This window comes from Leucoraja erinacea, chromosome 27 (assembly GCF_028641065.1).
Source record: "Leucoraja erinacea ecotype New England chromosome 27, Leri_hhj_1, whole genome shotgun sequence".
NCBI classification, from domain to species: domain Eukaryota; kingdom Metazoa; phylum Chordata; class Chondrichthyes; order Rajiformes; family Rajidae; genus Leucoraja; species Leucoraja erinaceus.
In genome coordinates, this window is record NC_073403.1 from 27,505,027 (window position 1) to 27,524,161 (window position 19,135).

The 19,135-nt window shown below is 44.3% G+C and overlaps 1 protein-coding gene across 1 annotated transcript in view; it reads left to right on the forward strand.

Annotated features, from left to right (window-relative positions):
• Positions 1-18,769: 18,769 nt before the first annotated feature.
• sumo1 (small ubiquitin like modifier 1) overlaps positions 18,770-19,135 on the forward strand; it is a 46,409-nt gene continuing 46,043 nt past the window's right edge. Inside the window, exon 1 of the mRNA XM_055657348.1 lies at positions 18,770-18,924. Within this exon, the coding sequence (XP_055513323.1) occupies positions 18,913-18,924 (12 nt within the window). The 5' untranslated portion in view covers positions 18,770-18,912. The remainder of the gene's footprint in view (positions 18,925-19,135) is intronic.

Genomic DNA, 19,135 nt, shown 5'->3' on the forward strand with positions numbered 1-19,135 from the left:
TCCACTTCCTCAGCACCCCTGCCCATTGGATTCATCCAATCTATATGTAGATTGAAGTCACCCATTATAACTGTTTTACCTTTGTTGCACGCATTTCTAATTTCCTGTTTGATGCCATCCCGAACTCCACTACTACTGTTAGGTGGCCTGAATACAACTCCCACTAGCGTTTTCTGCCCCTTAGTGTTTTGCAGCTCTACCCATATCGATTCCACATTCTCCAAGCTAATGTCCTTCCTTTCTATTGCGTTAATCTCCTCGCTAACCAGAAACATTACCCCAACTCCTTTTCCTTTCTGTCTATCCCTCCTGATTATTGAATATCCCTGAATGTTCAGCTCCCAGCCTTGGTCACCCTGGAGCCATGTCTCCGTGATCCCAACTATATCATATTCATTAATAACTATTTGCACATTCAACTCATCCACCTTATTACGAATGCTCCTTACATTGAGACATCAATGTGAATCAATGCAAGGTGGATAGGTGACGGTGAGGGGGGTTGAGAAGGCAATCGGTGCGGAATGGATGTATTGAGGCAGGGGAATTAGTGCATTTCGGATGGAGTAGGTAAAATTGTGAGGGGAGAGAGCGGGGGATGACAGTAGGGTTGAATGGAGGAGATCTGTGCAGGATGGATGGAGGGAGCAGTGCAGGATGAAGGGGGTGGAGCAGTGCGGGATGGATGGGAAGAGGGGTCAGTACAGGATGAATTGGGGGTCCAGTGTAGGATTGATTGGGAGTGGCAGGAGAATCATTGCGATGTGGATAGGGAGATCAGTGCAGGATGAATAGATGGGAGGGGGAGGTAGATGAGGAGGGGAGCACAGGGGATGTCAGTGAGGACTGAATAGAGGCAGGAATGGGGATCAGTGCGGGATGGAGAGGAGGGGTCTCAGGATAAGGGGGTGGAGGGGGATGTACAAGAGAGAGAGAGAGAGAGAGAGAGAGAGGAAGGGGCAGAGGAGGTGGGAAGGAAGGTCAGTGCTCCTCGGACAACACCGGCATCATCATTCATATCGCCATCAAAATATGGAGGGGACCGGGGGACACAATATCTTGCTGGCCGCACGCGCATGCGTGTACTCACACACACGCGCGAGGCTTCGGACACGCAATGCAGCTCAACTCTGCCTGTCTGGCCTGGTCATGCCTGGAATGATGACATATTTCCCATAAATCCAGGCAGGTTTGTAGATTAACCTGGTGGGACAGGCAGAGTTGAGCTGGGTTTAGCGCTGCTTCTCTGTTATGGCATGTCTCCCTCCTCCAATCACTGCGCTCTATCCTCAGACACCCCCCCCTCCCCACTTCCGCCTCTGACCGACACCTCCCTCCTCCAAGGGTTTGTTTTGAAAGCGCCGTTGGCGGAGTGGCAGCAGCGGCCATTATCAGCAAAGATCCAAAAGTGTTATCAGGCCGGGCGGGGTGCGGGAGGAGGAGGAGATGGAGCCGCCGCTGCTGCTGTGCGGGGCCCGTCATGCGCTCCAACCCTCCGTCAAGCCACACTTAGCATCTTTCCCACGGTATATCTTCAGTATAAACCAAATTGCCAAGCCGGGCAAAATGACTCGCCGTTTAGGTTGCCCGCCGGCACTTTGAGTGGTCAGTGGCACCCGGGCAACCGCTAATTTTTTAGCCCTGTATGCATATATACATACATTGAACTTTTTTCTCTCTCTCGTTATTCATATTGTTTACAGTGTACTATGTTTACATATTCTGCTGTGCTGCAGCAAGTAAGAATTTAATTGTTCTATCTGGGACACATGACAATAAAACACTCTCGACTCTTGAGTGTAAATAATGAATAATTATAAAAAGCAATCTGACTTAATTCTGATGTTTTTCACTTTACCATGACATTCATATTTAATTATCTGATTTATTATTGCTAAATAAGCTGTAATCATTAATTGTTGAATTTAAAACCAATACTACCTGAAGAATACCAACGATTGAGAAAATACGAATGATTAATGGCTATCCAAATGTAACCTAACCGTTTAGTAATCTGTTATGTAAGTAGATTATAACACTCATAGTAACTCCATAGAACCGCACTCTATTTTCTTGCGCATAATTATTGCTTTGTCAGTAAAAATTTACAGATGAGCAAAATACAAAATGCTCAATCATTTCAAGGACTTGCAAGATCCGATTTTGGACTTACATTTGGTTTTATATACACTTTCGTATATGTTGCCTAGCCTTTCCATCGGTGTGTATTTCGGTTATGAATAATAGTAGGCTAAAAGCAGGAATTGAGAAATTAATACGTTTGGTGGTTTACTTAGCTAATTTGCCCATGTAACCCATTACCATGTCTTGCTCTCCTTTGCCATAATTGTTTCCAATTAAGTTCAACATCAGTCAGGGGGGAACAAATAAGGGGAAAGTGCTATTTGTGGCACAAAAGTGCCAATAACAATGGTCACCTCTAAAAAAAAAAAAAGTCGACTGCCTGCTCTTGATATTCAATATCATTACCATTGCTGAGTTGCCCATTCTGAGGTCACCATTGATCTGATAATTAACCGGACGGACATCAGATAAATACTGGCTACATGAGCAGGTCCGAGACTGGGTACATTGAAGTGAGTTCACTTCTAGACACCCCAAAACCTTTCACCATCTACAAGGCAAAAGTCTGGATTCTGGTGGGATATTCCCAACTTGCCTGCATTAGTACAACTCCAACAACATTCAAAAGTATTGACACTATCCAAGATGAACCCACTTGATTCATACCCATTTCACATCCATCTCCATGACTGCTGGAACATATTGGCTATTAGGTGTACCATCTACAAAATATGATAAAGTTAGTTGCATAGACCACTCCAAAATCCGCAACCTCTAAGACCAAGGCAGACAAGAGCTTCAGACGAATGGGAACACCACTACCTGTAGGTTCCCCTCCAAACTGCCAGCCATCCTAACTTGGATATATATTACTATTTCTTCAACGCTGCAATGTCTATATCTTGGAATATCTTATACCACAGCATTGTGGGACTAATTTCACATGAAAGACACAGCAATTTCTTTCAATTAGGTTTCAGGCAGCATGACTGACCCGCTGAGTTACTCCGGCACTTTGTGCCTTTTTTTTAACGAGCTCATGATTCTGTCAAAAAGGTTCAGCCTGCTTCAGTGCTTCCCTCTGATTCCTTAGTTCTATAGATCAAGGTTTCTACAATATTGCCCCTTCCCAGCACTAGGCTAAATACCTTTTTCCAGATACTATCCCATCATGTGTATTTTTAACTAATCTTATCCATGAAATGCATGTTCATCCTGTTTGAATTTCCAGAATATTGACCAGCTAAATCTTCGGCCAAACCGTCATAACAGCTGATATTATTAATGGTTTGTCTCTTCACATGTATCTCCATCATCGCCACCTACTTTTGTCAGCACACTCTTGAATACACTGCCATGTAATCCACTGCATCCTCCTCAGAGTCCCTTTCTTCTCAATTTCTTGAACGTCTACAATTCAAGGATTGATTTCTTCTCAATTAGTGTTTAGGCACCACCTTTGCACTGAAATGAATTACATTCTGTGTCTGTGCTGGATTTGCCTTGTTATTACAGGGCTCTCACTTAACTTTTATTCCCTGTTGCCAGCCGGGCAACCTCGGCAGCTTTTTAGGTTGCCAAATGACAGTTTAGGTGGCCATTTAAGACGGCTTGCATGACGCGTGCGGTAATATGCTCGGACGAAGTGCGTAGTTACCAGTCGGAATTATGGTCAATGAAGCATTCACATATTATTTCTGCTTCAAATAAAGTCACAAACTAAACATATTCACCAATCAAGACATGATATATGCCACAATGACATGCAGCAAAATTACAATACAGTTTCTCATCTCTTTTTATATGTTACATTCTATTATCTCTTTCCACTTCCAAACAAAAATCTGGTTGAATTATTCAACGTATGATCAACCTCGGTGAGACCAAGCTTGGCGATCGCTTCGGACTACACCTCCACTCAGTTCACAATAACTAACCTGATCTCCCGGTGGCTCAACTTCCCCTCCCTTCCTGTCCTGGGCCTCCTCCATGGTCAGGAGTGAGGCCCACCACAAATTGGAGGAACAGCACCTCATATTTCGCTTGGTAGTTTACATGCTAGTGATATGAACATTGGCTTCTCCAATTTCAGGCAGTCCTTGCTTTCTCCCTCCTTCCCCTCCAATTCCCAGCTCTCCCATAGCCTACTGTCGCTGCCTCTTACTTTCTTTTTCCCGCCCCCGACATCAGTCTGAAGAAGGGTTTCCACCCGAAGTGTCGCCTATTCCTTCGCTCCATAGATGCTGCCTCACCCGCTGATTTTCTCCAGCTTTGTCTACCAACGGGATCCCACCACATCTTCCCATCTCCTCCCCTGTCGGCTTTCCGCAGAGACCGCTCCCTTCGTAACTCCCTGGTCAATTCAGCCCTTCCCACCCAAACCACCCCCTCTCCTGGCACTTTTCCTTGCAACCGCAGAAAATGCTACACTTGTCGCTTTACCTCCCCACTTGACTCCATTCAAGGACCCAAGCAGTCTTTCCAGGTGTGGCAGACGTTACACCTGCACCTCCTCCAATCTCATCTATTGTATCCGCTGCTCTAGGTGTCAGGTGCCCTACATCGGTGACACCAAGCTTAGGCTTGGCTATTGCTTCGCCCAACACCTCCGCTCGGTTCGCAATAACCAACCTAGTCTCCCGGTGGCTCAGCATTTCAACTCCCCCTCCCATTCCGAATCTGACCTTTCTATGTTGGGCTGTGATTTCCGAGAGAACGCCGCCACCTACGGCCGTCATTTATGGCCACCTCGCTCAGAGCCCCCCTCCGCCTTCCTGGACCGGAGGATTTTTCCCACTATGACAATTCAGAGAGATATTAATGCTTTTTAAAAATTCACCATTCTCTCTGCTGCCCCTGCTGGAGGGAGGGGGAGGGACTATAAAACCAGGAAGTGGTGTGCCTCACTCAGTCTCTGCAAGGTGGATGAAGCCAAAGGGTCATGTCTCTCTGAGCTCTGAATAACACTGAACACATGTCTACTCAACTGTGAGTCCCCTTAATGTATTTTGAAAATGAAAATATGGTTTGTTTGAAGTAAAAAGGCACTGCCTGCAAATGGTTGTTTGGGTGCTTTGGCTTGAAGTTATAAGGCACTACTTACTGCAAATGGTGGCTTGGGTGCTTTGGCTTGAAGTTAAAAGGCACTACTTACTGCAAATGGTGGCTTGGGTGTGGCTTGAAGTTGAAAGGCACTACTTATGACAAATAGTGGCTTGGGTGCTTTGGCATGAAGTTGAAAGGCACTACTTACTGCAAATGGCGGTTTGGGTGCTTTGGCTTCAAGTTAAAAGGCACTACTGCAAATGTACTTACTTCCTGTTTGCACTGTATATTGATTTTCGATAAAACGCTACCACTTACGGCTGTGATTTTTGGCCATCTTACTCAGTCCCCCTCTGCTCAGCAGGTGCAGAGAATTCTTCCAATGAATGAAAAGTAAAAGTGTTGAGAATCTCTCTCCTGTCAATCACGCCATGAAGGCCACACCTTTTCCGGTGGGAGGTGTTATAAAACCCAGAATGGTGGGTGTGGCTCAGTCTCTGCATGACGGGGGAGGGGAGGTCACGACTCTGTCTGAGCTGTGAATCAACTGAACACACTGAATGTCTACTGAACTGTGAGTTTGGTGTTTTGTGTGGTTTTATGGTGGTTTCACCCTGCATGAAATGGTATGAAGCTGCACTTGAATTTGGTGGCCTTGCACCCTGCTTGAAGTGGAATGAAACTGCACTTGAATTTGGTGGCCTTGAACCCTGCTCAAAGTGGTAAGAAACTGCACGAATTTGGTGGTCTTGCAACCTGCTTGAAATGTTAGAAAAATGGATTTGAATTTGGTGGCCTTGCACCCTGCTTGAAATGGAATTTCAAGGAATAGCCATGAGTCAACTGCCAGCCCACCAGCCGTGAGTGAGCTGCCAGCAGATCAGGCTTGAGGGACTGAGCTGCCACCCCAAGAACCCATACCAGCGCTCCAGAATGCACCTCCACTGGCCACCAATATTGGAATTGGTGGAGAGGTGGAATATTGCGTCGGGGGACCAGCCCTCCCGTGTGAACATGGGACCCAATGGATCCCACTTAATCTTGTCTGATATATAAGCAGCAAATGGTGTAAACGTGCACTTCTAGTCCTTCCTAGGCCCCTACTATAATCTTACCCTTATGTTTTTTTTTTAATTTTAGGTACCCGAGGATTGAAACCTGAGCAGGCAGTAGAAGATAATTGATGATCAACACATCTATCCCTCATTTTCCAACATTACTACTGGCCGATATGCCGACAATGAAATTCAGAGAAATGCAAAATGAAGGATCTCCCTGTGGTAAGATTTGGATATGGGTGGATTGCAGCCAGGATATTAGTTGGGGCTAATACAGACTGCTCATTGGAAAGTGAACTTTCACTCCAATTCTGCTATAGCAGGCCCAGATGAAGATTATGATTGAGCAACTACAAATGAAAGCTAATAGAAATGCACATTGACATTCTTATCTCACTGGGATGCTTGTCAATATCAAGGAGGATGGATAATCTGGCATGAAGTTGGTGCAGGGTTTGGAGTTCATGCTTTGCAGCCTGTAAGTGGTACCTCACACCTCATACTTACAAAAGTAACAATGCATAACCATTATTTGAAGCTCCAACAGCAACCATCCAACATCTGGGTGGAACCTCTGATTTGCTGCCATCATGATTGAGCATTACACTGTGAAAAGGGACTTGCATGTTCTCCCAACAATTAAACAATCTGCTTAGTTTGGTTTCGAGATAAAGTGTGGACACAGGCCCTTCGGCTTACCGGGTCCGTGCTGACCAGCGATCACTTGTACATTAGTTCTATTCCCGACACGAGGGAGAATTTACAGAAGCCAATCGGCACCTCTTTGGAATGTGGGGGGAAACTGGAGCACCTGGAGAAAATCCACGTGGTCACAGGGAGAGCATACAAATTTTCTATAGACAGTGTCTGTACTCAGGATTGAATCTGTGTCTCTGGCGCTGTAAGGCAGCAGCTCCAACACTGTGCCAAGATGTTTCAGCAGTGGCAGTGATGCCATCATGCATAAACCTCACGTCATGTATAAGACGTTGGTGAGCCGCATTTAGAGTATTGTGTTCAGTATTGGGCACCATGTGAAAGAACAGATGTTGTCAAGCTGGAAACAGTACAGGGAAAAATTACAAGGATGTTGCCAGGGCTAGAGGTCCTGAGCTAAAGGAAGAAGTTCAATAGGCTGGGACTCTATTCCTTGGAGTGCAGGAGGATGAGGGATGATCTTATTGAGGTGGAAAAATCATGAGGAATAGATCGGGTAGATGCAGAGTCTCTTGCCCAGAGTAGGTGAATCAAGGACCAGAGGACATAGGTTTAAGGTGAAGGGGAAAAGATTTAATAGGCATCTGATGGGTAACTTTTTCACATCGAGTGGTGGTTGTATGGAATAAGCTGCCAGAGGAGGTAGTTGAGGCAGGGACTATCCCAACATTTAAGAAACAGTAAGACGGGTACATGGATAGAACAGGTTTGGAGGGATAAGGACCAAACGTGAGCAAGTGGGACTCGTATAACTGGGACATGTTGGCCGGTATGGGCAAGTTGGGCCTGTGCCCATTTTCACACTGTTTCACTCTATGACAGGGGTGGGTAGCTCTGTTGGTGAGGAATGAAATTCAGTCCCTTGCAAAGGGTGACATTGAAATAGGTGATGTGGACTCAGTATGGAATTGTAAGGGTAAAAAGACCCTTATGAGACTTATCTACAGGCCCCTAAACAGTAGCCTGGATATAGGGTGCAAGTTGAATCAAGAGTTAAAATTGGCATGTCGTAAAGGTAAAGGAGTCAATTATTAAAGAGGTAATAATGGGGCATTGGATAGCAGTAAAAGGATTAGTCCAAGTCGACATGGATTTATGAAAGGGAAATCATGCTTGACTAATCTTCTCGAATTTTTTGAGGATGTGACAAGTAAAATGGATGAAGGGGTGCCAGTGGATGTAGTGTATCTAGACTTTCAGAAAGCCTTTGATAAGGTCCCGCACGGGAGACTGGAGACTAAAATTAGAGCACATGGCATTGGGGGTAGGGTGTTGACATGGATAGAAAATTGGTTGGCAGACAGGAAGCAAAGAGTAGGAGTGAACGGGTCCTTTTCAGAATGGCAGGCAGTGCGAGTGGAGTGCCGAAAGGCTCGGTGTTAGGGCCACAACTGTTTACCATATATATTAATTATTTGGAAAAGGGAATTAGGAGTAACACAAGTTTGCGGATGACACAAAGCTGGGTGGCAGTGTGAAATGTGAAGAGGATGTTAGGAGGTTGCAGGGTGACCTGGACAGGTTGATTGAGTGGGCAAGTGCGTGGCAGATGCAGTATGATATAGATAAATGTGAGGTTATCCACTTTTGTGGCAAAAACACAAGGGCAGATTATTATCTCAATGGGGTTAGGTTAGGTAACGAGAGGTGCAGCGAGATCTGAGCGTCGTTGTATACCAGTCACTGAAAGTTGATGTGCAGGTACAGCAGGCAGTGAAGAAGGCTAATGGAACGTTGGCCTTCATTACAAGAGGATTTCAGTATAGGAGTAAAGAGGGTCTTCTGCAGTTGTATAGGGCTCTGGTGAGACCACATCTGGAGTATTGTGTCCAGTTTTGGTCTCCTAATTTGAGGAAGGACATCCTTGTGATTGAGGCAGTGCAGCATAGGTTCACGAGATTGATCCCTGGGATGGCGGGACTGTCATATGAGGAAAGATTGAAAAGACTAGTCTTGTATTCACTGGAGTTTAGAAGGATGAGGGGGAATCTTATAGAAACATATACAATTATAAAAGGACTGGACAAGCTAGATGCAGGAAAGATTTTCTCAATGTTGGGCGAGTCCAGAATTTAAGACTTGAGGTGAGAAAAAACTTTTTCGCCCTGAGAGTTGTGAATTTGTGGAATTCCTTGCCACAGAGGGCAATGGAGGCCAAGTCACTGGATGGATTTAAGAGAGAGTTAGATAGAGCTCTAGGGGCTAGTGGAATCAAGGGATATGTCGCCAAACAGAAAGGGGAGAATCTGATCTTGGCGGGGGAGAACGACCAGCGACCAGCAGACCTGCGACTGCTGTGAGTCCGCTCCAGCCCCTTCCCCTCTGGTCCCCCTCGCTGGCCTCTGCTCCCCTCCCCCCGTATTTTCTCCGAGCTCTCTCAGCAGAGGCATTTGCAACTGTGTTCAGCCAGAAGTTCTGAGTGCTTCACCTTCCTTTGTCGATCCTCATCATCACAGAAGCTAGTCTTCAGCCAATTTGAATCAATGCATATGATAAAGTGCCCTTCATAATGTTTGGGACAAAGACCCATCATTTATTTAGAGGCAAATAAACGATGGGTCTTTCTCCCAAACATTATGGAGGGCACTGTAGATAACAAGAAATAGCTGAGATCTTTTGATAGGGTAAAGGTTAGGGTATCAGATAATATCCTGGCTGTAGCTTTATGGACGGGCAGCAGAAACAGCTGTACTCCGAGCCTAGTTACTGTAGAAAATTGGCTAGTTTACAGTAAACCTTCCTTATATCGGATCATATTGCAATGTTACAAAATTTTGAGATTTAAAAAATCAAGTCTGCAATTTATCCCATCAGATAAAGCATAAAACCAAGTTTAATTTGACACCTAATTCACTTTCATATCTTCAGTATTAAAAAAATTATGTCAATTTTTATACTCGGAAATTAGCATCTTGTTCAAACAAGATTATATGTAAAATAAACGATTTCCATTTTGTTTTGTCCCATTCATGCGATCCGTCACGTTGTAGGCGTTGAGGGCGTTAGAAAACGCTTTTAATTTAAATTAATTATTAAATTGTCTCGCGATTTAAAAAAAAGAAAAAAATCAGGAACGGAAGTCGGATTGATTTTTCATCAGCAGCTGGCAGCCCAAGGAAGTCCGTCTCTGATAAGCAGTAGAAAACGGCATTTTAATCCCGCCCCTCCCCCCTCCCCTCAAAGGCGCCAAAGTCGCGCACGCGGCCAGTGGCAGAACTGCAGCGCCGCTGAAGATAAGTTTTGTAACATCGCTAGATCATAGCAAAGAGAGTGATGTCTGCTATTGCCAATTATTAAAGATAATGATTAATAGACAAGAGGACACAAAGTGTTGGAATAGTTCAGTGGGTCAGGATCGCTGGAGAACATGGATAGGTGACATTGAGACCCTTCCTCACACTGTTCAGTCAGCTGTGTAGCTCCTGCACTGCGTCGTTTCACTTTAAAACTGGGCGCTGGTCTGCACCAGCGGGCCCTTCTTCACCGGTTCACCCGACTGTTGTGGCCCTCGTTGTAACCCCCCCCACTGGACACGTTATCCTCAGGCCTCTGCCAATGACAGGACATGCTCGGTCATCATAGGGCTTCCTCCCCTCTTACCTGCTTCCAAGGTGGAGTATGCCAGCGACTCTGGGGGAGAAGAGGCGTCAGTGGCGATGGAGGGTGGGGGGGGGGGGGGGGGGGGTGGGGACAAAGAGGCCAACTGGACAGAGTGATGGGAGAAGCAGGTGACAGTGGTCAAGCGGGTAACAGTATCAGTATATCTTTATTGTTATTTTCCTGAGTACTCACATACCCAGAGGAAACAAAAAAATGTTGCTCAACCAGTGTGCAGTACAAATAACAACAAATAAATAGAAATAAAAATACATATATCATGAACAAATTAAATTAAACACTCTACTCTCTACTAAACATCAACAGGCGTTCCGATCGACAGCTGCTGCAGTGTGTCCAGGTTGATGGTTGGTGCGCGATATACTTTGGCAGGGGGCTAAGTCCGTTTATCAGTCTTATAGCCTGCGGGAAGAAGCTGAGGAGCATTCTGCTGGTTTTGCAGCTAATGCTCCTGTATCTCTTCCCAGATGGCAGGATGGAGAATATGTGATGCGATGGGTGGTAGGGGTCTTTGATGATGGAGATGGCTCTGTTGATACATCTCTTCCTGTATATGTCCAGCAAGAAAGGGAGTGGAGCACCAATAATCCTGCTGGCGGTCTTCACAATCCTGTCAAGTTGGTGCCGTTTGTACGCCTTGCAGCTCCCGAACCAGGAAGTGATGCCGTTGGTTAATGTGCTCTCGATTGTCCCCCTATAAAAAGTTCGTAGATGTGTAGTGGGGAGACCTGCTTTACATAGTCTTCGGAGAGGGTGTAGTCGCTGCTGGGCTCTCTTGACCAGTGCTGTGGTGTTGGTTGTGGACATCAAGTCATCTGACAGGTGGAGTCCTAGGAACTTCACGCTGCTGACCCTTTCCACATCAGCTCCGTCGATGTGCAGAGGTGTATGGTGTTGTTTTCCCGCCCTCCTGAAGTCAACCACCATCTCCTTTGTTTTTCCCACGTTGAGAATGAGGTTGTGGGATTTGCACCATCCTGTGAGCAGCTCCACCTCCATCCTGTATGCCGACTCATCATTGTCACTGATGAGACCCACCACTGTTGTGTCATCAGCGAACTTGTTGATGAAGTTGTTATTGAGTCTAGCAGTACAGTCGTGTGTAAGCAGACTAAACAGCAGGGGGCTTAGGACACAGCCTTGGGGCGAGCCAGTGCTCACGGCTATGGTTTTTGATGTCCTACTGCCCACCCTGACTGTCTGCTGCCGTTGTGATAGAAATTTCAGGACCCAGTTACATGTGCCAGCATCAACCCCCAATAGCTCCAACTTCTCCAACAACTGCTGCAGAATGATTGTGTTAAACGCAGAGCTGAAGTATATGAAGAGGATCCTGGCATAAGTATTTTTCCAATCAAGGTGTGACAGTACGAGGTTCAGTGTTGTTGAGATTGCGTCCTCTGTGGATCGGTTGGCTCTGTAGGCGAACTGCAGTGGGTCTAGGTCGGCAGGTAGACTCTTTTTGATGTGCTGCATAACAGATTAAGCTACCACTGACAGCAAGAAACAGCAGTATGTGAGAGAGGCTCGCCGGTGTTCCTTGCGATTTGGGAATGAGGTCAGAAGCTGGGGCTACAAACGGCCAGAGGGATGGTGGGAGCTGGGGTTGGGTCGACAGGTCATTCTAGTAAGTAAGTAAATTTCATTTATATAGCACGTTTAAATCAACTCGCGTTGAAACCAAAGTGCTTTACTTAAAAGAAATAATAAAAGAAATAATAAAGTTTCCGTACATCCATAGAAAAATTAAAAATCAGAAAAATTACATAATACATTATAGAATTCAACAAGAACGTCCCCCCACAACAGAATCAACATTTTCCACTATGGGGAAAGGCAACAAAAAGTTTAGTCCTCTTCCTCTGTGAAACACCCGAGGTCGGGGCCTATTTGTGGCATCCGCAGCCAGTCCGATGTTTTCAGGCCCTCTTTGCCGGAAAGCTGGAACTCCGGCGTCGGGAGAACACTCCTCAGCGGCTTGGAAAATGTCTGGAGCGGCCGCTCCTCCCCTGAGACTGCGATACCCGAAGTCCTCAGGCCGTGTTGGCTGGAGCTCCGACTCTGGCGATCTCGGATATCAGGCTCCGCGGTGTTCCAGACCGCAGCTCCTCTATGTTGGAGTCGGCGGTCACAGCCCTCTGGAGCTTACCGCAAGGCGACCCGGTAATGCATCGCCCGCTCCGTGATGGTATCCCAGCCTGTGCCGCCGCCGAAGCTGTAGTCCCGGCCGGTCCCGACGGAGAAACGCCGCTCCAGTCCGATGGTAGGCAGCGATTAAGGGGCGAAGCAGCTCGGAGGGAAGCCACCTCCCCGACCAGGTAGGGGACTTAGAAATAAAGTTTCCCCCTTCCCCTCCCCCCACCCACCACATAAAAGACCTCCAACTAACATTTGTTTTTTGACAGGACTAAAAATAAAAAAAGGGTGAAAGGGCGGACTGCAGGGATTCACATTCCGTTTACAATGCCATCTGCGGCCACTCAGGGAATTTCAACTGAGCTCTCATAATTTTGTCCAGGTCATAGGGAGGGAACGGCCCATTAGTTGCTGGAAAATCAGTGTACCACCTGTATGAGCACAGTATGTGCATATGAATTAGACACTGATTAGCCTTTTCCTAGGCTTACATTGAAATATTATTTTAGGTTCATTCTAATGCAAAATTAGTTTTAGAGTAGTTTTAAGATGATACACAATAGGCACAATTGCAGGGAACAAAATAGCCCCTGAACTGTCAGTCTCACTGAGACATACTTTCAAATTTTAGAAAGAGCAAATTTTACATCAAAATTGTCTGTAAATTCTTAATGTTCACAATTATCACTTTTGAGCATTCCATTGCAATTTTTATAGCACTATTGCCTCAAAGAGCTGGGAAGCCCCAATTTTTGAACTGAATGTATTCTTGCTATCTTTTATGCACGCAGCATGATATTGAACTGTACAGAATTTGATTTAAAAAGTATTTCTACATTATTCTCATTGGTGGATTGCAAACTGCTCTTTCTCTTTTCGTAAGTCATCTTCCACTGCAATGTGAGCAACATGGTGCAGTACTACTGCATTTTAAGTCATGTGGTACAATTGCAGGTGTCTGCCATCTGGGAATGCACTTAACTTTGCTACAGGTTTTCATAAAACAGTAACTTTTAAAAATCAAGGCAGACATTTTTCTGAATTACCTTTGTCATTAAATATGTTGATAAATTATTCAAACATTTTGTTTCAATTTTGTGCCCATCTTGCGATGCATTTAAACGCGTTTGAGCCAGAGTGAACAAAACATATTAGGAATCTGACCCAAATTTAAACTTTTATAGGATTCCTCCTGCACAAAGCAATGTAACGAAGAAAGAAAATTCTGCTTTGATTTTTAAAAAAAGGACCAGAATTAAAAATGACAGCTGTGTCTCTGGCATTTGCTCGAAATTTCCTTTGTTATTTGGCAAAAACGATATGTAGATGGACAGTCCACATGGCTGACTGCGTTGTAATTATGCATGTTGAATTATTCAATAAGAAAACTGTCCCAAATGGGAGTTCTTTGTTGTTTCAATCTATGTCAATCCACGCATTGTTCGTGACCATGAGGTCTCCTGCCGGGCCACTCTACGTGAATGTATCCATCCCACTCTGTGTGATAATTGCCTCAAAATGCCATCTCTTTTGTTCGCAAGCTTAGGAGTTCCAAACATCACCAAGTGACATATTTCCTAGGTCCACAACAGATTGTTTTGTGTCTAATTAAATGATGGTTATTAATGCCAATCTTCAAACTGCCTTTGCAACAAATTAAAGGATTCTCTTTAAGAAAGCATCCTTCTAAAGTCAGTGACTTTCTCAATGGATTCAGCTTTTGGTTTGCTGCTTCTAAAGTTTGTACATGGTATTAATGCTGGCAGACAAATAATTTTTAGTTTTTTCCAAGAACATACTGAAACTAGCAGTGAGAATCCCAAACCATACTGTTATTTTTAAAGCAAATTCAATTTGTCAAATACAAGTTTTGATTTTTATCACATCAGAAAAGTATTAAGATTTTTTAGTCGTGTATCTAAATTTCCATATATCAGAATGCAAGTTTTATGTTGTATGGACATCAGTTTAAATTTTGTTTAATACATCCATTTAAAAACACTTTTTTTAAATTATTTTGCAATAAATAGATTCAGACTATGAAAATATGTACACAAGTAATTATTTATGGATTCTGTAAATCTGAAACTGAAAATTCAAAATACTTAGCAAGAAAGAGAGCATCAGTGAAGACGGAAATATAAGAAATCTTTATTTGGAACTCATGTCTATTCCACTCGCTATAGATGCTGCTTGATCTCAAAGTCACTAATGAAAAAGGCAGTATTTGTTTAAGAATAAAAGTTGTAATGCAACATATACTTGAACAGAAACTGCAATAATAGAAAACAAAATGGATGGCAAATAGGAAGCAATGCAGGAACTGAACTGAGATGGAGTTGAGAACGCATATGAAGAAATACATTCACATTTATAAAGAAATGGAGGTGAGGCAATGCAAGAACATAATTTACTGGTGGTAACTGTTACCAGTTGACATCTCTGAGCATCGAGGAAATAACGCCATTGCTCTTTTTGAAATTCTCTAGATTTGTTGACGGAATAATGCAAAATCAGTGTCCCTTCCCAGGCCAACATAGTCTACATTGAGGAATAATTATACGCAATTGGCTCAGATGGGCAGACCACATCATAGCAATGATCAATGCCATTCTCTTGATAGGGACATTCTGAGCACCATCAAAAGCCCATCATGTGGACAAGGAAAAGATACTCAAAATCGCAAAAAAAAAGTGGAAACAACCCACCAACTGATGGAATTCCCTAATCTATGCTTGCTCAAAATGGAGGCGGAGTATTTGGGGTAGCATTGGCAACCTATCGTTCATTTGTCAGAAGTAGCAGATGCTCAGCGTAACCAATGAGAGCAACACACCATTGCCTATACTACCTACTTGTTTGCCGTTCAAGCACCATCTGCTGTACCTTTAGAAGCCTGGGACTCCTATACTAGCCTCATTAAACTCGTCAGAATCCACAGCATCGGTGTGGAAGAAAGTTATCTTCAATCCTCAGGGAGAGCCGAGGAAACATGCCGTCATGTTTTTTTTGTGTGTTTAGAAACAAAGAATCTACATTGTTTAAGATTTTAGGCTGGAAATTACTGTCAGATGACTATAGCAGAACTTTGCTTGGGTGAAGCAATTCTTCTGTCTGCAATGGTAAATCAGACTGAAGAAGGGTCTCGACCTGAAACGTTCCCCATTCCTTCTCTCCAGAGATGTTGCCTGTCTTTATAATAGATTAGATTCCTTTATTGTCATTCAGACCTTTCGGTCTGAACAAAATTTCGTTGCCTGCAGTCATACATATAATAATAAATAACAAAACATACAATAAACACAAATTAACATCCACCACAGTGAGTTCACCAGGCACCTCCTCACTGTGATGGAGGCAAAAGTCTTAAAGTCTCTGTCTCTTCCCTCCTTGTTCTCCCTCTGCGCTGAGGCGATCCAGACTTCCGTTGTTGTGACCCCGCCGGATGATGGTAAGTCCGCGAACGGGTCGGTTCAAGCAATGCCCGGGGTGGTCGAAGCTGCCGAAGATGCCGCTCTCCAGTCCAGCGGACGCAGCTGTAATTGCGGGAGCTCCGGAAAAACAGGTCACCAACCTGTGAGCTGCGAGCTCCCAACGATGTCGTCCACTGGGCCTGCGGCCGAGCCCTGAACTCAGGTCGCCGCCGCCGGAACGCCGCCTCAGCCGGGCCACCGGAACGCTGCCGCAGCTCGTATTTCAGCCAGCCTCGCGTTGGTAAGTCCTGGCTGGCTCTGCCTCCGTTGCCTCGAGGTCGGTCGCAGTTGGAGGCCGCCAGCTCCGCCTAGGCCTCGACAAGAAGAGTCGCATTCCCCCGAAGGAAGAGACAAAAAAACTTGTTTCACACCCCCCCCCACACATATACACAACCTAATAAACTAAAATTTAACTAAAACAGGACAAAAGAAAACAACAAAAAAAGTAAAAACTGACGGACTGCAGGCGACCAACAGCGCCGCCACCTCTGGAAAGCCTTCCTGTCCCACTGAGTTACTCCAGCTTTTTGTGTCTACAGTACATCAGACTGTGAAATATAGGTATTTTAGAAAAGGTGTTAATCTAAACACAATGAATCAAGGGCTGAAGAGTGGTGTAAAGGGATTCAGTATTGCACAGCTAGGAGAGCAATTGTCTCACAGTGCCAGAGATTTGGGTTAAATCCTGATCTCTGGTGCTGTCTGCAGGGACTAGCATGTTTCCCACCCATGTAAATTGCCTCTAGATACTCCGGTTTTCTCCTACATCCCAAAGGCTTTCAGGTTGGTAGGTTAATTAGTTACTGTAAATTGTACCTAGTATGTAATCGGTGGGTGGGGGGGGGGGGGGGGGTGTTGGCTTAGATGGAATATGGAGAGAAAATATGTGATTAATGTAGGATCAGTTTAAAGGAGTACCGGATGGATGGCGCAGATATGATGGATCTCCATAAACCTAAACACGGATGCAGCATACATCGGCCTAGTTTAAAGGAAATCTCAATTCAATTTTGCAATCAGTCACTCTGGAATTAGATAGTATTATTTAAATGTTGCTGATTGCGAAAGGTGGCACGGAGAAATCCAAGGTTAGAATCTGCTGCCCATTGTTTCAAAGTAATTGCTAATAATATTCACAGGCGCCTTCTGTACGCAAATCAACAAGTTTTTTCCCCCATTAGTACGACTTCCTCAGAGATATGATAAAGTACATGACATTTTCATTCGGAGTCGATGACTTGAAACGTTAGGTCTTTTTGTATTTCCAGATGCAGCATGAGCTGCGAAATGTTTGCAACATTTTCTATTTATCACTCTAAAGTCTTAATAATTTTTCACAAATCTACATATCAAGACTTGGTGTTACAAAATTATGAACATACATTTATTTTGGCTGTTTTTGGTTATCATTATCATTTTGAATTCGATTGAGTTAGAAATAAACTACTTCCTCGTTGCCCAAAGTGAAACTAGATGTGTAAGAAAGAACTGCTGATGCTGGTTTAAATCGAAGGTAGACACAAAATGCTGAACGGGGAAGGGTCTCTGCCCGAAACGTCGCCTATTCCTTTTCTCCAGAGATCCTGTCTCATCTGCTGAGTTACTCCAGCTTTTTGTGAAACTGGATGTCACAAGCTCAGCATCACTAAAATCGTCAGCGCATCATAATTTAGGCATCCTCAACATTTCTACACATGTGAGTCAGCAGTGTTGATATCTGGTAAGTGTGCTAAAAACTGACACAAACTGTTCAAATTTCAAATTGAACTGACAGACTTACCACGTAAACACGCCACAACTCATCTATATACGATTCATTGCGCCATTCAAAACATTAGATTGACAGGTCCAAAATCTCAAAGGAACATACGATTGACTAATTACATTTTATTTAGCTTTTTAAAATAAATATTGAGATAACAGAACAAGATAACGTTTTACGTAAAATTAACAATCATAATTCCGTCATAATAATCCGACCCACGAGTTACCTGTATTTTCCTCCCTATACTTGTTATTTGTTTTAAAGCCATTGCGTATGCAAAATTCAATTAAATTAATCAGTTTTGATAAAAATGATAGATTTCCCACTTCACAAATGTTTCCTGACCTGCTGCATTTTTTTCCTGAATTTTCTCGCACACATCGGCGGCCCCTTTCCTACAAGTCAGATATCCTCCATACCACAAATGAAAAATAAACTCCTTGCAAGTTAATGCCACTTAGACCACACAAGAAAAAATAAAGTTAATAAAATGTGCGCAAAAGCAAGATACTGTAGACGGTAAAATAAATACAGAAAATGTTGGAAATACAGACAACTTGTCACATCTGAAACATTTCTGCCTCCACAGATGCTGTCCACTCTCCCGAGCATTTTCTGTTTTCAATGAAGGGTAAAGGCCTGTGATTAAACCGGAACCAGTCAGCAGTTCTCTTCTCAACCAGTTTTTCAAATAAATCTTGTTCCCAGACATCGTTGTGTGAAGCTATGTTTCCTTTAAGTTACGTCTGATAATAGCAGGTGAAAGAATGCAGCTGGAACTACCGAGCCACCCAGCACCACTGCACGCCGTGATTGACACTGAGTGGGGAAAGCCGTGAGACTACCACTCCCAGAATGCTTTGAGGTACAGTGTAATGCGCTACGCGTCTGGATTGCGACATGACGTATATGACGTACACTGCCGTGCTTGGTTGGTGCGCAGAAGTGGCCGGTGAGAGTGTTGATATTTACTGGTAATCAGGATCCTGCTGAAGTACTTCTGCCCGGCACTGAGATGTCCGATCAGGTGGGGGCTTGCTGTCTCTTTGAACAAATGTTGGATTGACTAATTCCGTTGTGTTTCGTCGCCGAGTATGAGGTTAGGATCCAAACGCGGGGTTCAAATGGTGGCGGAAGGGAAGGAAGCCGAGTGAGGGATTGAGCGCGCACCTCATAGATCGGGGACGCGCCCTGCATGGGTCTAAATTGGAGGCACAATGTTCCTTTTTATTTAGAAA